General features: G+C 42.8%; 1 protein-coding gene across 1 annotated transcript in view; it reads left to right on the forward strand.

The window, feature by feature from the left end:
- Positions 1-715: 715 nt before the first annotated feature.
- Positions 716-16,958, forward strand: part of ppm1lb (protein phosphatase, Mg2+/Mn2+ dependent, 1Lb) — a 47,588-nt gene continuing 31,345 nt past the window's right edge. The window contains exon 1 of the mRNA XM_083914301.1: positions 716-1,560. Coding sequence (XP_083770427.1) covers positions 1,162-1,560 — 399 coding nt within the window. The 5' untranslated portion in view covers positions 716-1,161. The remainder of the gene's footprint in view (positions 1,561-16,958) is intronic.

Below are 16,958 nucleotides of genomic sequence, written 5' to 3' on the forward strand. Positions count from 1 at the left end.
GCCTTGTGTAAAGCACTTTCGATTGATTGATTCTGTGTTTGAAAAGTGCAATTGAACACAAATAACCCAAGAGCACTAACGCATGCCTATATTTCCATATTTTAGCCTAATGTATCAAACAAGTCGCCCAAACGTATCAGCCTACAGACTTACAGTAATTGTGGGTAGCATACTTTGTGACATTTAAAATACCAAACTGATGAAAAAAACCATAGCTCAAACATTTATTATAACATAGTCCTATAGAGGTATAACTGTACAATTTCTCCCCTTTCTGCAGGAGGGAAATCTGACACATCGGACTGAGAATTATATCAATATAATGTTCTGAATTACTTTTCACCATGTGCAAAATTATGTTAAAAGGCTATATTGTGTTTATTATCGTGTGCAGTATATCTCTGTTACATCATGTCATGTAATTTGCAGTTTTCTCCTTAGACACTTTATTTTTATATCCACCTCTTTGATGATCTTTGTTATCTTATATTATTGTTTTTATCTCATTTTGTTTTTGTAATTGTTACTGCAATGTCCGAGCAACCTGGAACAAAAATTTCCTCCGGGATTAATAAAGTTCTATCTTGTCTTGTGTTTTTAACCACAGAGGCTCCTCTGGATCACTGGAGTGCTTTCTGCACATTACGAGCCGCACCTGAAGGCAGCACCTCCGTTTAGTCCGTCAGCAGCAGAGAGCCGCAGCCACTGTGGCAGCTGGGAATGTGGGGCTTTCAGCAGAGAGACCGCTATTTTCAGGACTGGGAACCGTATAGCGGCGCTGGCCAGGGAAGAGACTCTGCCCACGGCTTTCTACTCTTAGCCAGCAGCACACTGGCTTTTATCTGAAGTCCCAAACGGCGACCTGCATATTCAGTCCGGGGGAGTCGGTGTTCTCGGACCGCATCAGATGGCTCACTGCGCGGCTGCATGCTAGAGGGGAACCAGCCGGAGCATCGTGTTTGTTCCCCCCGGTGTGTGCACCTCCAACTGCCTGGTGTGTCTTGGTTAATTAAAAAAAACGCAGTTTGGTCAGTGTAATCTATATTTCCCGGTGTGAAACGCTCGGTTAAATGTGTCTGTTTCACCGCTATGGACTGAAATCTGCGGCGGGGGCGAGCGACACACAAACCTGCCGCGATTTTCCTGCATGTAAATAAATAAATGATAGAGGATACCATGACCCTGCTGTCTCTGTTAGGTCGGATCATGCGTTATTTTCTGCTCAGACCGGAGACCTTGTTCCTGCTGTGCATCAGCCTGGCTCTGTGGAGTTACTTCTTCCACACGGACGAGGTGAAGACCATCGTCAAGTCCAGCCGGGATGCGGTCAAGATGGTCAAGGGGAAAGTGGCGGAGATGATGCAGAACGAGCGGTTCGGCGGGCTGGACGTCCTGGACGCGGAGTTCTCCAAGACCTGGGAGTTTAAGAGCAACAACGTGGCCGTGTACTCCATCCAAGGCCGGCGAGACCACATGGAGGACAGGTTCGAGGTGCTCACCGACATCGTCAACAAGAGTCACCCGTCTATATTTGGGATATTCGATGGCCATGGAGGAGAGGTGAGTAGGTGTGTGTGTGTGTGTGTGTGTGTTTGTGTTTGTGTGTGTGTGTGTGTGAGGGGGGCAAGGTGTCTGTGTGTCTGCAGCACTCCAGTCCACATGACTCACTCTCTCTGCAACACATGGTCTACAAGGGTATCTTGGGGTCCACCATTGAGCTGGAGGGGCCCCACCACTGTCTAGGTGAAGATGCTTCAGTGTCCTGTGAGGTTTACTGTCACAAATGCATTCAATCCACAAGTGAGATGAAGTGAAGCAAGCAAAAATGATCCTTCTTAGACTTTCAAAAGTGTAGGTTAAGATGATAGCATGCATATTAGGACAGCATCCAACCATTAATCTATTTTTTAAAAAACAATGCGTTTAATAAATAGCTTCATCAGAAGGGATAAGAGTTGAATTACTTCTTCTATTCTTTTGACCAGCTGCCACAAGAACACGTTTGTTTCAGATAACAAATGAGTGATGTGGATCATGATCGATGTACTACAAGATGTTAGATTTGATTAATGTGGAAAGTTGTGGTAAGGTTGCAGGGCCGCATCAAAAGTAAATCTGAGCGGCTGGGACCCTACAGAAACTCCCTGCTCCTCCCAACTGTTGAAACAATTGTGTGTAATTCTTCCCTGCTAGAATACTACTAACCTGTCCCAGGTTTGCTGTATGGGTTATTTAATTTAACATAAATAATAATAATTCAGGAATATGCAACATATAAGTAAAAAACTGAAACAATGTAGGTCTTCAAGCTACATTTTGGCACAAAGACCTTCTTAAAAGCCTCATGTCCACTGTGGGGTGTTGCTCAACACAAATCCACTTGCTTGGGAGCATTTTTTTTGTTTTTCATTGGCAAAAGTTGTGGATAGTTTAGGCTACCCGGTACTTATTTTGTTAACACCTTTGTCAAGGTTCCAATCAAGCTAAGCGGATACTAGAAGGTTAAAACACAGCAAACCACTGATTGGTCAGAGAGGACAAACGGCAGCAGCGTGACTGTTTTCCGCCGGGATGTGTATGCTTTAAAATTGTTCAAATACCACGAAGACCAGTGGTCGCATTCTACAACAGAGGGAAAAAATGAATCTTTCTGGTGTCCGAGTATCTGTGTATTAACCAACAGACACCGGTGGGTCCGTCCTCTCTCCCTATATGGCCTGCCCTTGATCCAGAGCAAGGGTCGACATCGATACTTCCGCAGATGTTCCGTATCATAGCAACCAGACATAACCAGCGTCTCTCAGCTGAAAAACAAAAAAACTGCGCCTCCGAAGCGCTATCAAGCACTCAGAACAGAACTCGAACAGGGCTTTTTCAGAGGAGCTCCTAGCCGTTTTCATCTAGGAAGAAAACCCTTTGGTGGACCTAAGGCCTCATCCTGTCAGATATTGTGTGTTACTGGTGCATATTCCCATACAATGACCAACCAGGTGACATTCAGCAAGAGGTGAGATATCAGAGCACCTGAAATTGTCAGTATTTGTGGATAACTGAAGCAGGGGCCCAGGAATTCAACAGTGCGCAGGATCCCATATTTCCTTGGTACAGCCCTGTGCACACATTCACCCACACTTAATCTGTTCTCTTCCAAAAGACAAGACAAGGCAACTGCTTCTTGTCTATTAACAGCTTAAACACACGGCAAAGTATGCAGACAGCATAGGCCCCCTGGTCTAACAAAATTATAGCTGGAAGGAGGCAGATGAACTCAAATCTGTGTTCTGCAGAGGCATCTACACAGCTCACTGAGCTCAATACTATGAGCAAAGCATGACTGAAGTGGGCCATTAGATCACTGATTTGCTGGTCACTATCCACCCCCAGTCCATACTTGTTCACAGCTAAGCTTTCTTTCTGCTTCCTTGGTGCTAACTGATGTTGTTTTTCTCAACACGAATGTGACAGTGCATTCAGAGCAGCAAGGGGAAATCTCTACACAACACAATGAGAGCCCTTAAAGAGAAAAGTTGTCAGTTAAAGGGACAAAAGAGCATTTGAAATGAAGCCACAGTTAGATAGCAACATGAAAACACTGATTTATCGTGAAGTCATGGCATGTTTGAACACTGCCATTGTTTCTCAGGACCTAAGCCATGACCTCATATGACGGTATTGACAGAGCCACGTAGAAAAAAAACACACAAACTGTAAGTGACAGCCAGGGTATCCCATTTTCCTCTGTCTCTCGTCGTCTCTTCTCTGTACTTCAGCTTGTACATTAAATCTGACACTTTTTGATCAGTCAGTTCTGGTTGTCGAGGAGCTCCTAGCTGTTTCATGGGCCTGATATCCACTGTCTTCAGTTTGACTGCTGTGGTCTGATTGAGGCGGAATGATAACATGCTAAAAATAGGCAGCCAAAGGCATTGAGGATAGCTGTTCTTTTAGGGGAAATTAAATTTTAGGCTGTGGTGCTGACTGCTGCAGCTTTTGACCAAAAGTGGTCATTGGATTGTTTTCCCTGTGGCCTTTTTCCTCGTGCTTCATTCCTCCGCGGAGTTCCTTTATAGAGGCCGGTGGCCTAACCTGTGAGCCCTGCTGCAGCTAGCACACATAAAGTTGAGACACTAGAGAAATAAATAGTGTATGGGAGAAATATTTTTGTGTATGTGACAGAAAAAGGAGAAAACGAGTGGGAGAGCATCTATGGTGAGAGTAAGAGCAAGAAGAGAGAAGGTGCAGATACACCCGTGTAGGCGAGAAGCTCTGCATGTCCATGGGCAACAATTTGGTGTGTGTTCCTTCCCACACCCTCTTTTCAAGTGTGTGAAATGGTTGCCAGAAAGCAGCCTTCAGAAGCAACTTCCTCTTTTTAGCCAATCTGGATTTTTTGTTTTTGTTTTTTTCTTTGTTGGCCAGAGGCATTGGATAGAGCAGAGGGATGCTGTGTGGCCTAGGGCAACACCAGGAATACTGGCTGCCTTAGCTGGCTAGTTAGTGGGGTTTCAGCCTCTTCCCTTTCCACACACACACACACACACACACACACACACACACACACACACACACACACACACACACACACACACACACACACACACACACACACACACACACACACACACACACACACACACACACACACACACACACACACACACACACACACACACACACACTCTCTGCTCATCCAAGGTACATACACAGTCATTAAGGAAATGTTGGCCTTGTGACATCGAAGACTTTGCATCAGCATCAACAGGTCTTTTCAAGCCTGTGATGGACAGAATTGTAATGTTCACACCAGTGTGGCAACTAATTAGAGCAGTGATTCAACATACACATCAAGGGAAGAAGTGTGTTGGTGATATAATTTAAAATTGAAATAAGTATTATAAAAATTGAAAAATGCTACAGTTTCCAAAAGCTCAACGTGATCTTCCAATTAGTAGTTGCTTTTCGAGCAGTAGTCCAAACCTCAAAGATATTTACTTTACTATCACATAAGACACATATAACAAGCACATTTTCCTAATTGAGAGGGTGAAAATAGGTAATATTTGGTGTTCTAGTTAAAAAAAATAAATTAAAAAAGATTTACGTGATTAATACAATTGTCTGTTTGCAGTTTCTGATTGCACACGTCATCCTTTTGTGGTTTTAGAAACCATTTGCTCTTTTGTAGAGTCAATCATCACATAATTGTAATACAATTATTATTGTAAGTAGCAGTAAAGGTAAGTAGCAGGTGTTGTGAAAGAGTACGGCGTATATGGAGCTTTTGAAAGCTAGGAATGCGCGATGCACACTTACAGTAATGCATCTTAAATGACAGACCTTAGGTAGGTGCAGGTTTAGACAAAGTTAGATGTTTTGTGAAAAACACTTTTCTTGTCAAACATGGATGAGAAGATCAATATCAATCTCATGGCTGTGCATCAATTATGGAGCTAGAGTCAAGATGTAATAATAAGTAGGTGTACTTTTTCACTTTTGCCAGAGGCAGGCTAACCATTTCCTCTTGCTTCCAGTTGTTATGCTGAGAGAGGCTAATCTCTACCTGGCGCTAGCTGCGTACTTAGCACACAAACATGAGAGTGGTATGGATCTTCTCATCTGTCTCTTCAAGAAAGCGAATACATGTATCACTCAAAATGTCACACTATGCCCCAGTGTCAATCACTTTGCAACATGGTCAGGGATGATTTGAATCCTGTGATCCCAGGATGTGAGTCTAATTTGTTGGAGGATAGAGCGTTCAAAAAGACAGTCGGTTTATTATCGGATAAATCACAAGTCAGTGCTAAATAATGTGGAAAGCTCCTTTTTTATTCTTCTATATCTATCTATCTCTCCCCACCAAACAGTCACTGGAAAATTCAATTTTCAAGTGTTAAAAATCAGTGTTTAATGTGAATACATCCATTTGCGGACTCAGTCATATATTAGATGATAGCTCAGGGAAGGGATTTATCGGTTAAATGGAGATCGATTTTTAGCTGACACGTGGGAATAACCTGCATGAAAGTGATAACCCTGGGCTCTCCATCGAAGGCGTGCACCATTTATTGACATGTAGAGAGCCAGCCGTACTCTGCTCCTCCCTGCCTCGCTGTCAGGTCGTGGCTTCAGGCGCTGCAGAATTACCTTGAATACAGAGCACAGTGAAGACATTTACTACAAGGCTGTTTAAGTTGAGCACAGGGGGTCTGCCTTTTAGCTGCTGTTGAGTGGATTCCTTTTTCTATCACAGCTCACACTTACGTCTAGTTTCGATCTTCAGTGTTTGTATGTGAGTGGGTTATGATAGATACAGTATACGGTCTCTAACTGTGTAGGCGGTGTTGAGAGAGCGCAGAGTAAAGACATTAAAAAAAAAATGCCAACACCACAGGGACGATGACCATTTTAAGAGGGATCCTCTCTTTATTCAGCTCTGAGGATGTCCTTCGTTCACCTTTGCTTTATATTCAGGCTGAATGGCCATTTAAGTTTCAACTTCATTATTCATTTCTTGAATTGCAAAGTAGATGGGAATTTTGAGAGCAATTGAAGCAGTGGTGCAGCACAGTTCACCTTCTTTGCCAATTCAAGATGAAGGGCTTTTTATAGTCAGAAAGACTGGTGTTTTGAATTTTAGATATTGGAACGTGCACATGTTTGTGTTTACTCCTGGAGCATGGGGTAGGTTACATGTACTAAGCAGTTTGCATTCCTCCAGAGTTTGTTCTCACCAGAGAGATGAAAGGGAGAGCTGGCATGTGACTAATTGCACTGTTGGCATTACAGGATTAGGGAAAGAGAGAGACCAAATGAAGAGAGGGAGGGTGTGTGTGCGTGTGTGTGTTTGAGCACATGAATATTTATGTGTGTTGCAAACTTGCACAGGAAGAGGAAGGTGCACCGCTTCTCCTTCATGGATGTTGAGGACTCACACGGAGATGAGAGGGGCAGTTTGGTGTTATCTGTGACGGACTGAAATGCCAAAGGCCTATCAGGACCAGACACCTGCTTCACACTATTTCAAATACCGTCGTCAATCAGTGCCCTCAGCAAGTTTATAAAATAGACTTAACAGGCACTCATTTAAATCGAAACCAAATAAATACAATGTTACAATTGTTAAAGTGTCTATAAGCAACATTTTTATATTATAACCATGTCCGTGACACGACTGACTGTCAGATTTGCTCTGCATCAGTACCAGCAGGCTAAGGCTGAAGCATCAGGGCTTTAGTCATACATCGAGGTGTCCTCGAGTCGGACGGACTGAATTCCTGGCAGCTCCAGCAGTTTACTCTGCACTCTGACCGTACAGGGCAAAATGAGGAATCGATCTAATGAGGATGAGCAAAAATCGCTCATTACTGCTGTTACCCTTCTGTATCCACTTCCATCACTTGTGTCGAAAGGTGACGCTCGACATTTCAGCCCCACCTTGATGTCAAACGGAGAAGAAAGAGTAAAGCGCACGGGGGGTCATGTTCTGCTGGAAAAATACTGAGGCAGCAGAGAAAGAGACTGCAGAGCTCGAGGACTCTGCTGAAAAGTCTTCTGACCTTTAGGTAATTTGTCCCCAGTGGTGAGGTTTATTTTCCTTGTAGTGAGAGGACTGCTGGGGTGCGGTCTGAGGAGTGCAGTCACAGAAAACAGAAATAAACAGATGAATGGAATTGTTGCTTGTTGAAGCTCCCCAAATGTCCAGCCCTGGTGTAAACATCGGTAATCTCTTGTTTTCCACCCACGGCCATCTTTTTAATTATATTGTATATTATATTGTAAATAAGTATTGTTATTATTATTTGGACTGGGCAATAATTCAATATGATAATTAATTGTCTTTCAATGGAATTGTGTATATATATACGTGTGTGTGTATATATATATATATCAAGATACAATGATAATAAGAAGCACATCAACTCAAACTTCTCTGAAAATGTTAATGGAAACCAGATATATTTCTTCATAATGATATAAAAATCGTATGCATTTTCTAAATATTTTTTTTTCATGATGTTGAACAAATATCGGCAGAACTGCGCTGCAGCAATATTTATGTTATTTGGATGTCGTTTTTTGTTCTGATCCTTATTTTTGACTAAAGTTTCTCAATAAAATGAGAAAATACTTGGTACTTTTTAACTAATTTGTCAAGCCTTTATTTCACATAGGAGTATACAATAATAGGCTTTACTATCTGGTTATTTCTAGACTATTTATTTATTGAATTCATATGAAATTACCTGTATAAGGATAGAAGATCTTGGCCTGTCTGTGTGTCTTTGCATGTAAAAACGTTCTCCTCTCTTAACATCAGAGCATTTAGGAAGTTAAAAGAACATGCCCTTCTCTGGTTTGATAGGTGTTTGTGTCTGTGTGACAGGATTGTGTGCGTGTGTGTTTGCCGACAGCATGTAGTGCCAGATAAGAGGGCCTTCTTCAGCCTCAGTGTGCTGTCCTTCCCTGCTGGCAGCGACCGCTCAATAATTTAACACCCTCACTGTCAAACACTTCTGCTAAAAAAACCCTGACTAAATATACACTCACCTCTGAGCAGAAGGAAGCCACAACATCATTGTTCACACACACACACACACACACACACACACACACACACACACACACACACACACACACACACACACACACACACACACACACACACACACACACACACACACACACACACACAAACACACACAAACGCACACATCACTGTGTATTTTGAGTTTTCTGGAGGGAGGTCTAGTGTGGAAAAGTTGTTTTTGCGAAGTCGGAGCTTCATGGAGTTTTAGCTGCTCTTTGTCCTCCTCCACTTCACCCACTCCTCTCCCGGTTGGGCTAGTTTGAGGTGGTGCTGGAAGATGGTTTGGTAGTGGAGCTGCTGTGTTTGGTTGCCATATCCCCCCGTTTGTCACCCCACATCACCCTGTTTTCTCTTTTCACCTCTTATTCCCCTCCTTACTCCTTCCCCTCGTCTATCTTAGGGGGTTGGCAGTGAGTGAATGGGCCACAAAAGCCATCTCAAAGGCCATGTCAACCTGCTGTCCCCCCCATTATAGCATCTCCCCAGACCCCACTGTGTCCACACTTGCCTCGGCTGCTTGCCACACTCAAGTCTACCCCTATGTGATGTGTTCCCTACTGCGATGCCAAGCATGCTGATTGTGTTGGAACTTGGAAGTGCAGTTTTAAATCCAATCCTAGATGTTGCGTTGCAAAGTTACAAGTCTGGCTCTGAATGCATAATGCTCGCCTCCAGCACTATGTTCGTCCAAAGCAGAGTGTACAGTCTTATGTGTGTTTCTGGGTCTGTAGCTGATTAGCAGTCTGTAAGTCAAATCACATGGCTGGAGTTGACTGGGCTGCTCGGTCTAATCTACTCATTCATTTTGAAAGGGGGACATTCTTCGCATAGAAGGCAGTTGTGTAAAATGTTGAAATGAAAGAACGCATGTGTTTTTTTCTTTTTGAGTATTGTCTACAATTTAATCTGGATGTAGGAGCCTAAGTCTGTGTGCCAGGGCCAGCCCCACAATTGTTTGTTTGTCTGTGTGTGATTGAGAAAATAGATGAGTCAGTTGGTGTTTGCCCGCTCGCTGTCTTGGCAGTGAAGGACGCTGGGAGAAGAATGTTGGCTGAGAGAAGGTAGCGAGTCGCAGCTGTTCAGAGTTAGCAACATTGGTGTGATTGTGCGAGCAAAGAGACCGGGGCCATGATTTTTTTGTAACGCTCACAGTTGTGGCTCTTCCACTATTCTTGCTGGCCAGATGGGCCTGTCGGTAGGGCAGGTGCATCCTGGTAAACGGAAACAAGCCTCCTGGTTGTGTTTGTCACCGTCTGTTGTCGTCATTATAAATGTCCACAAGCTGGACATACCGCATTTGATCATTTTAAAGTCTCAAAAGTTCTCTCGGATAGTAAATGACACCTTTGTTTTTCAACTGCGGAGTGAGTTTCATATTGAATGTATGAATCCACTTCCACATGCTGGTGTGTACGTTTAAAGTTTGCATTCTGGAGACGGTCTGCCGCACACATGTGCTGGGCAGCCTTCCTGGACATCGATCCATCCAGACAGGAGGAATGCAGCTGATATGAATGTTTGATATTTGCACATGGTTTCTATTCATTCTGAGCTATAAACCTTCAGAAAACACTCTGCGGTGAACCAACGGTGAGCCAGGTTGTCTTTAGTCTACACTGTAACAAAGGCTTGCAAGATAAAAGAGAATCAGATTCCACAGCATGTCATTAATTTGTGCTTGTGATTAAAATGGGATGGAAGAGGAATCTTACACACACACACACCTGTGTGCGTGTGCATGTGTGTGTGCGCATTCTTAGGTAGATTAAGTGTGATTGTTTGTTTACCAGGGTCTTGCTTGCCATGTAGTGTTGATTACAGTCCTACAGATTTATGACCCTTAGAGCTTTTTCATCCTGTTGTTTTCCTCTGTGTTTCCCGTTGTTTTTTCTCAGGCCACATATTAAGAGGGGTGGTGCCGGGGCAATCAAACACTGGTAAGGCTTTCTGGTGAACCATCTGCTGTGTAAGGGTTAGATAAAATTGTTGGTCTTAAGGAGAAAACAGATGAGTTTGGAGAGAGACTGAAGAAGATAAAAAAAAAAGGGGGAAAGGGATAAAGAGGCAGATTGAGAGCAATTTGCAAACAGTTTGCAGATGCAATCTACATGTTCACCAGGTTAAGTCCAGTAAATAAAGTTAATTTTTCAGTGGGATTTAAAGTTGATCCCAATCTGGATTTGTACAACCTTTCGTTTCTATTCCTGAAGCAAGTCAACAGTAGCTAAAGGCCACAACTAGCAAGCGTGAGTGTAAACCCTGCACTTAGCCTGCTGCTGACTGGGACGTGGCTATCTACTGGCTGCAAGAACGAGGCCTCTGGAGGTATTGTTGGCCTCATTGAGAAAATCAAAAATGGGTTATTAAACACGCTCTGCCCCTGTGACATAACTGCTCTCACAGACCTTTTCCTGTTGACATCCAAGTTATTAAATCGGCACTAAGCATTTGCTGATGTGAACAGTTTATTACAGATATATAGTTTATAGTTTATGCTGTATCTCATCTTAATGCTAAAATGGAATTAAACCACACCATATTGTTGACAATATGGATCATAATACATATTTTTGAACAGTTTCACTGTGAAACATATGTAGGTATTTTAATCAAATACCACTCGTCTTATTGATTAGTACATTTATACAACTTTTGCATTTTTAAAATGAGAACTACTAGTTTTAGTAAAATAACATGCACTTTTTGTAAAACCGTGTTTTTCTAGTAGTAGAGCACATGTGTCCTTTGTGATGAAGTCAAACAGCACTGCATCTGAAACCAGGGCTACAAATAATGTTTCATTATTTATTTATCTGCCAATAGGAGATGGCCCATGTGGAGGCACCTTTATTTTCTGTATTTCTACTACAGAACCTTTAATTTTGCAATCATCTAAAGAAGGGAATCTGAAACTTGGGAATGCTTTGTGTTTTTGCTTGAAAAATGACTCCTACAACTAATCAATAATTTAAAAAAAAATTGAATAAATTAATAAATTCATCATTTCAAACTTTCCCCATATAGCTATGGCATGTTATTGCCCAAAAGACAGTTATTGGAATAATGTGTACATGTGATGACTTCAAACTGCCACAGACATTGGTGCATTACGCATTAGGACAAAATACATACAGAATACATTCAATACAGTGTGATGATAAATAGGAGCTTTGCAGTATGTGTGCTGAGGGTCACGGGCTGGTGATGGCTCGGAGTGGATGGGAAGTTTAGAGGCAGATAAGCGAGGTCGGTAATTGATTAGTGTGGTGCAGAGGAAGCTTACCGTGATGTGAGCTAATGCTAACAGCTCAAGGCTCTTAGGATCCCTGCTCTCTTCCTGAGAGCGTCTTTAAGCCGAGGCTAAAAGGAGTAGAAGAGAGAGCGGGGCAGATTAGATTTACACTAATCCCACTGGGGAGATTGGGACTATACATTCTCCCCATGGATTCACTTTCTTTTTTTTTCTCCACCATCCCTCTCCCACTCTTCTGTATTTATTTCTACAAATTAATTCCTCCTTACCTTGCCTTGGACTTATCGATATTTTTAGATTCCCCCCTCCTTCTAGTGCATGCGTTCACACATTCAGTACCTGCATGCATTTGTTATCCTGGGAAGTCTGTATGTTGCCCTCTTCCTGAGGTTGATTTAATGAGCTTATCTAGCAGTATAGGTGGCAGCTATACTTACAGCTGCTGAGAGGAGGCGGGATGAGAGGAGAGGAAAACGACGGCATGAATGATAAGTGTCCTCAGTCGGGTCAGGAGAAAGAAGGACAGTCGAGATGTCCATAGGAGAAAGGAGAAGGATTGACAAAGAGGCCAGAGAAATATAAATGCTATGGCCTTACAGAAGTATGAATGAAGATACTGCAATAGCTTAAAGTTGCTATTTGGAGGTGGAGAAAAGGCAGGGAAGTAGTTTCTTCTTTCCCAGGAGATGGGGATAAATAAAAACATGGATGCTGAGAGGCGCTGCTTTGCCATAGACTTAAGATTTCCCAGGCTTGCAGCATAACTCGTGTTAGACAGAAAGTTTGTGTAGATCCAGAGGCTTAAAGAGTTTGTGCGAAGCAAAGAGTTGACAGATAGAAGCTAAACATGCTGGAACTGTAGTTTTCCTTCATCTTCCGATCATAAATCCGTCAGACTGAAGGCCACGGCGCCGCGATGGGGCAGTTTCTCCCCCCCGAGAAAGCATGACATACTTTTCCACCTCTTTCTTCTGTTTTTCATCTTCTTTCTCACACTTGCTCTCTGTCTCTGTTGACCTTTTCCCTACAGTAACTTTGTCTGTTTTCTCTCCCTCTTCTTCTCCTTCTCCCTCCCTCCCAGCTCTACATCTTCTCCCCTTTCCTTCCGCCTTACCTACTCATCTCTTCTCCCCTTTCTCTCCTTCTGATTCCCCTCTGATCTCTTTCATTCTGTCATTCATCGTGTACAGGACGTATGTGAGGAACTGTGAAGGACACACACACACACACACACACACACACACACACACACACACACACACACACACACACACACACACACACACACACACACACACACACACACACACACACACACACACACATAAACACACACACACACACACACACACACACACACACACACACACACACACACACACACTGATTGGACTATTGCACTACACAGTTTTTTAGGTTTTGATTTTCATCACTTACTGTCTCAGCGTGGCAATAGTAAGGTTACTGTCAGTATAAAGTATTTTAGATATTTCCCTTTTTGCCAATGGTGTCTGGATTTTATTTTCGTGCCTTTTTTGTAAGAAGTCTTCTCTTTTTCCCCAATTCCTTTTCTTCATGTCTTGTCTGACCTTTTGCTCTATTACCTTTTATATATCTCTCTCTCTCCACCTCGCTGTATCCATTTCTCCCCTTCTCCTTTTCTACCTCTGTCTCCCTCACTCCCCCTCCTCCTCACCCCGACCTGCAGAGTCACCTTATCTCTCTGCAGTCTGTCTGACTTATTTATCACCACTCTGAAATATTAAAGAGTCTGCTGCATCCAGTCCTTGGGGGAGTCCACAACTTTTACTTAAAATCACACGCACACACCAAAACTAAATCATAATGTCTTCCAAAGATGGCACACGGTCTGCAGCACCACTGTGGACACGTTTTAAAGTCATCTCCTAGTTCTTACAGACTGAAGGGCTAAACACAGAGTCCTGATAGAGTCTGCTCCTTTTGGAACCTATAGATGCGTATACTGCTAGAAAGATTGTTTGCATGTATGCCTGAGTTGCCAATTCAGACACCAGTTAACATTAGTTTGTCTTGCAAAACAAGAGATTGAAGGGAAAAGATGTTCTGCTTTCTTCTGTTTTGTATCATTGTAAGCTGTGAACTTTGTGCTTTGGATGGTTTCGTTTGACAAAACAAGACATTTGAAGACATTTTATACAAATAATCAATTAAATGAGAGAATAATCTGCAGTATCAATTATAAAAATACTCGTTAGTTGCGAGCCAAGTCCTGAATCATTTGAGCTACTGGCAGCACAGCAGTTACGCTAACAGCTGCTCAATGAGGGCTCCAGGAAAGCTCAGTCGATTTATCATTCCACAAAAGTTAGTCTCATCTGCTGATTTTACCTCTTTTCGCACTCTCACTCTTGGTCATAGGGTTTGTTTTAACATTTTATAGTATTGCTTTACCTGTCCAATATAGGACAACCTCTGTCTATAGACCCTCAGATGAGATGAGAAAAAACTCTCCTTTCAGGAACAATATCAAGCACCTTCATAAAGTTGGGAGACCTGCAAGAGGAACAAAGAATGGAAAAAAAAAAACATGCAGCAAAGGCCAAGATAGGCCAAGATATTCTTAGCAGGTAGTCCCTTGGGGGACAGTGGTGTCTTAGGCTGGAAATAGTGAGCAGGCCAAAGTGAAGTGGGTCTGCTCCATGATGGCGCTGCACCTGCTGTGGAAACTGGGCTGCCTTGGAGACCCGTGGCTTGATGCCTGCTGGCTCTGTCACCGCGCCTGCAGCACTCCCTCACCACGTGGGCACGACAACAAATGCACAAGCTGTCAAGAGCTTGCAAACCAAAAGTGAAAATGATTTGGAAGCGTTCTGAATCCAAAATAATTTCATACGTGGGCAAGCTTATTCTGCATATAAGCGTTGATGCATTTCATTAGCTGGACCGTGCTTAAGCAGGGATGTTGGAAGCGTTCCATGTGAAGCTTATTGAACGTGGCCAGACCAAATGCCCACGGTTTAGTTCCGAGCTGTAATGGGCAATGTTTGGGATTGTTTTGGAAAGTGGGCACAGGGTTTGGTCTTTGGCTACACATCCTGTCCTCATTATGTTGTATGGGAACTTGGCTGTGCCGACGATTTGAACCATCACAGAGCAGCTTGTGTCATCACCACCACCACCTCGTCGTCTGTCATTATACTGTTTACCATTTACATCAGGTTGACCTTAGGGAGTAAGTAAGTTTAAGGTATGAATAAAGGAAAATGAACATCAGCAGGTCACCAAACTAATGTGATTATTGTCGTGCGGCTTCAAGGCCGTAACCGATTGATTACTTTTGCAGATTAAAACTAGTGTCGTAAGAGACATTGATCCTAGATTAGCTTTTATTTTTAATAGACACCCGTTACTCTAGGCCAGTGGAGGAAGGGACAAGTCTGTCACGCAGACTGCCGTTGTGCAGAATAAGTCACTGTCCTTGTGTCTGGCATGAATCACATGCTGAAAGTAGCTTCTTCTTTTTAGTTTTCTCTTACTCATAAAAGCTCAAGTCCTATTCCACTGTATTGCTCCATATTTATAGCTTCATCATGCAAATCCTTGTCACCATACGCACTCAACAATCCACCTTGTGTCCAGAGTCCATTGAATCTAATCAATGTTTTGAATAATGGAGGTCCCACAAAGTGATGCATACACACACACACACACACACACACACACACACACACACACACACACACACACACACACACACACACACACACAAAAGCCTTTATTTTTGTCGGCAAGCTTTACGAGAGCACCACCAGCGGATGGGGTAGATGAGTATTGATTTTTATGAATGTCTGTATGTTTATCAGTTTAGTTTTGCTCTACGACACACAAGCAAACAGGCTTTGCATTGATCGCTATGTGTGTTGGTTTTTTTTTCTTCTCGCTGATGAATGGGACTTTTGAATAGAGGAGATGTCAGGAGGCCAGTGTTCAGACTAGTGAGGGAAAGTCACATTTTCAGTTTTGCATGACTGAATCCTCAAGAGTACACAGGTTAGGGTCGGATAACTTTGTGATTAACTCTGTGTGGATATGCCTACACAAGTCGATGAAGGCCTCCGTGAAGCACTTGTATCTGTGGCTCCCTTCAGCTGTGCTTCTTTTTCCATGTCAATAATCAGACCAAGGGAAGAGGCAGGCAGTTTGTAATTAACGTGATAAATGCAACATCTGTCTCCAGAGTGACAGTGAGAGAAAAGGGGCGAGGTTAAGAAAAAAGGAGGATATGGATGGAAGCACTGGAATAAGTAAGTGAGGAAGGAGGGGGAGGAGGAGGAGGGGAGTATGATCATATTCGAGAGATAGAGAGATGATGATGAGAAGTGTCATGTGAGCTGGTGCAGGAGGAGAACAAAAAAAAAAAGGTGTGAGGCAAAGGTAGGAATCCAGATGACACCAGCAGAGTGTGGCAACATTAAAATGAAACACCATCAATTTATTCACACATGCATTTCCTGCAAAACAAATCAGCAGAAATCCAGGCGTCGCACTGTTCCTTATTTATAGGCGTCCCAATTATGGGCCTGCCGCCTTCTGCTGCTGCACAACACACTGTATGTGTATATGTAAATTAGTGTGTATGTGATATATGGAATCGTTACTTTGCACCATATGCCCACTGTTGAGTTATTTTCATGTGTGCAGTGTGTTAAATTGAAATAGTTGTTGTGCCAAAGAAGCCAGCTGTATGTAGACGAGAGCGAGCATGAATGGATGGACACAGGAAGGGATGAATGGAGACCAGGAAGCTGTCGACTCAGGATGGCGGAAGCGGTACTTGGCAGAGTGCGCCGCAATGTGCCTTGTGGTGGCAAGAGTCTTTCAGAATGTCAGCGACTGCGACGACTCAATCTGCATTGTAATCATCGTCAGCTGTATTGACAACAGTGACGTTATATGAGCTGAAATAACATAAATTAGTCGACATGCAGAAAACCATTTGGTTTCTTTTTTTGAGAAACAATTAATTATTTTCTCTGGAGCATCTTAAAAAAATATGATTTGATATTTTCATATGTCAAATTTGATGTTCAATATTATCTTTGTGTTTGGGAGTATTTGTCAGATGAACTGGCA

Source organism: Echiichthys vipera, assembly GCF_963691815.1.
Source record: "Echiichthys vipera genome assembly, chromosome: 5".
Taxonomy (NCBI): domain Eukaryota; kingdom Metazoa; phylum Chordata; class Actinopteri; order Perciformes; family Trachinidae; genus Echiichthys; species Echiichthys vipera.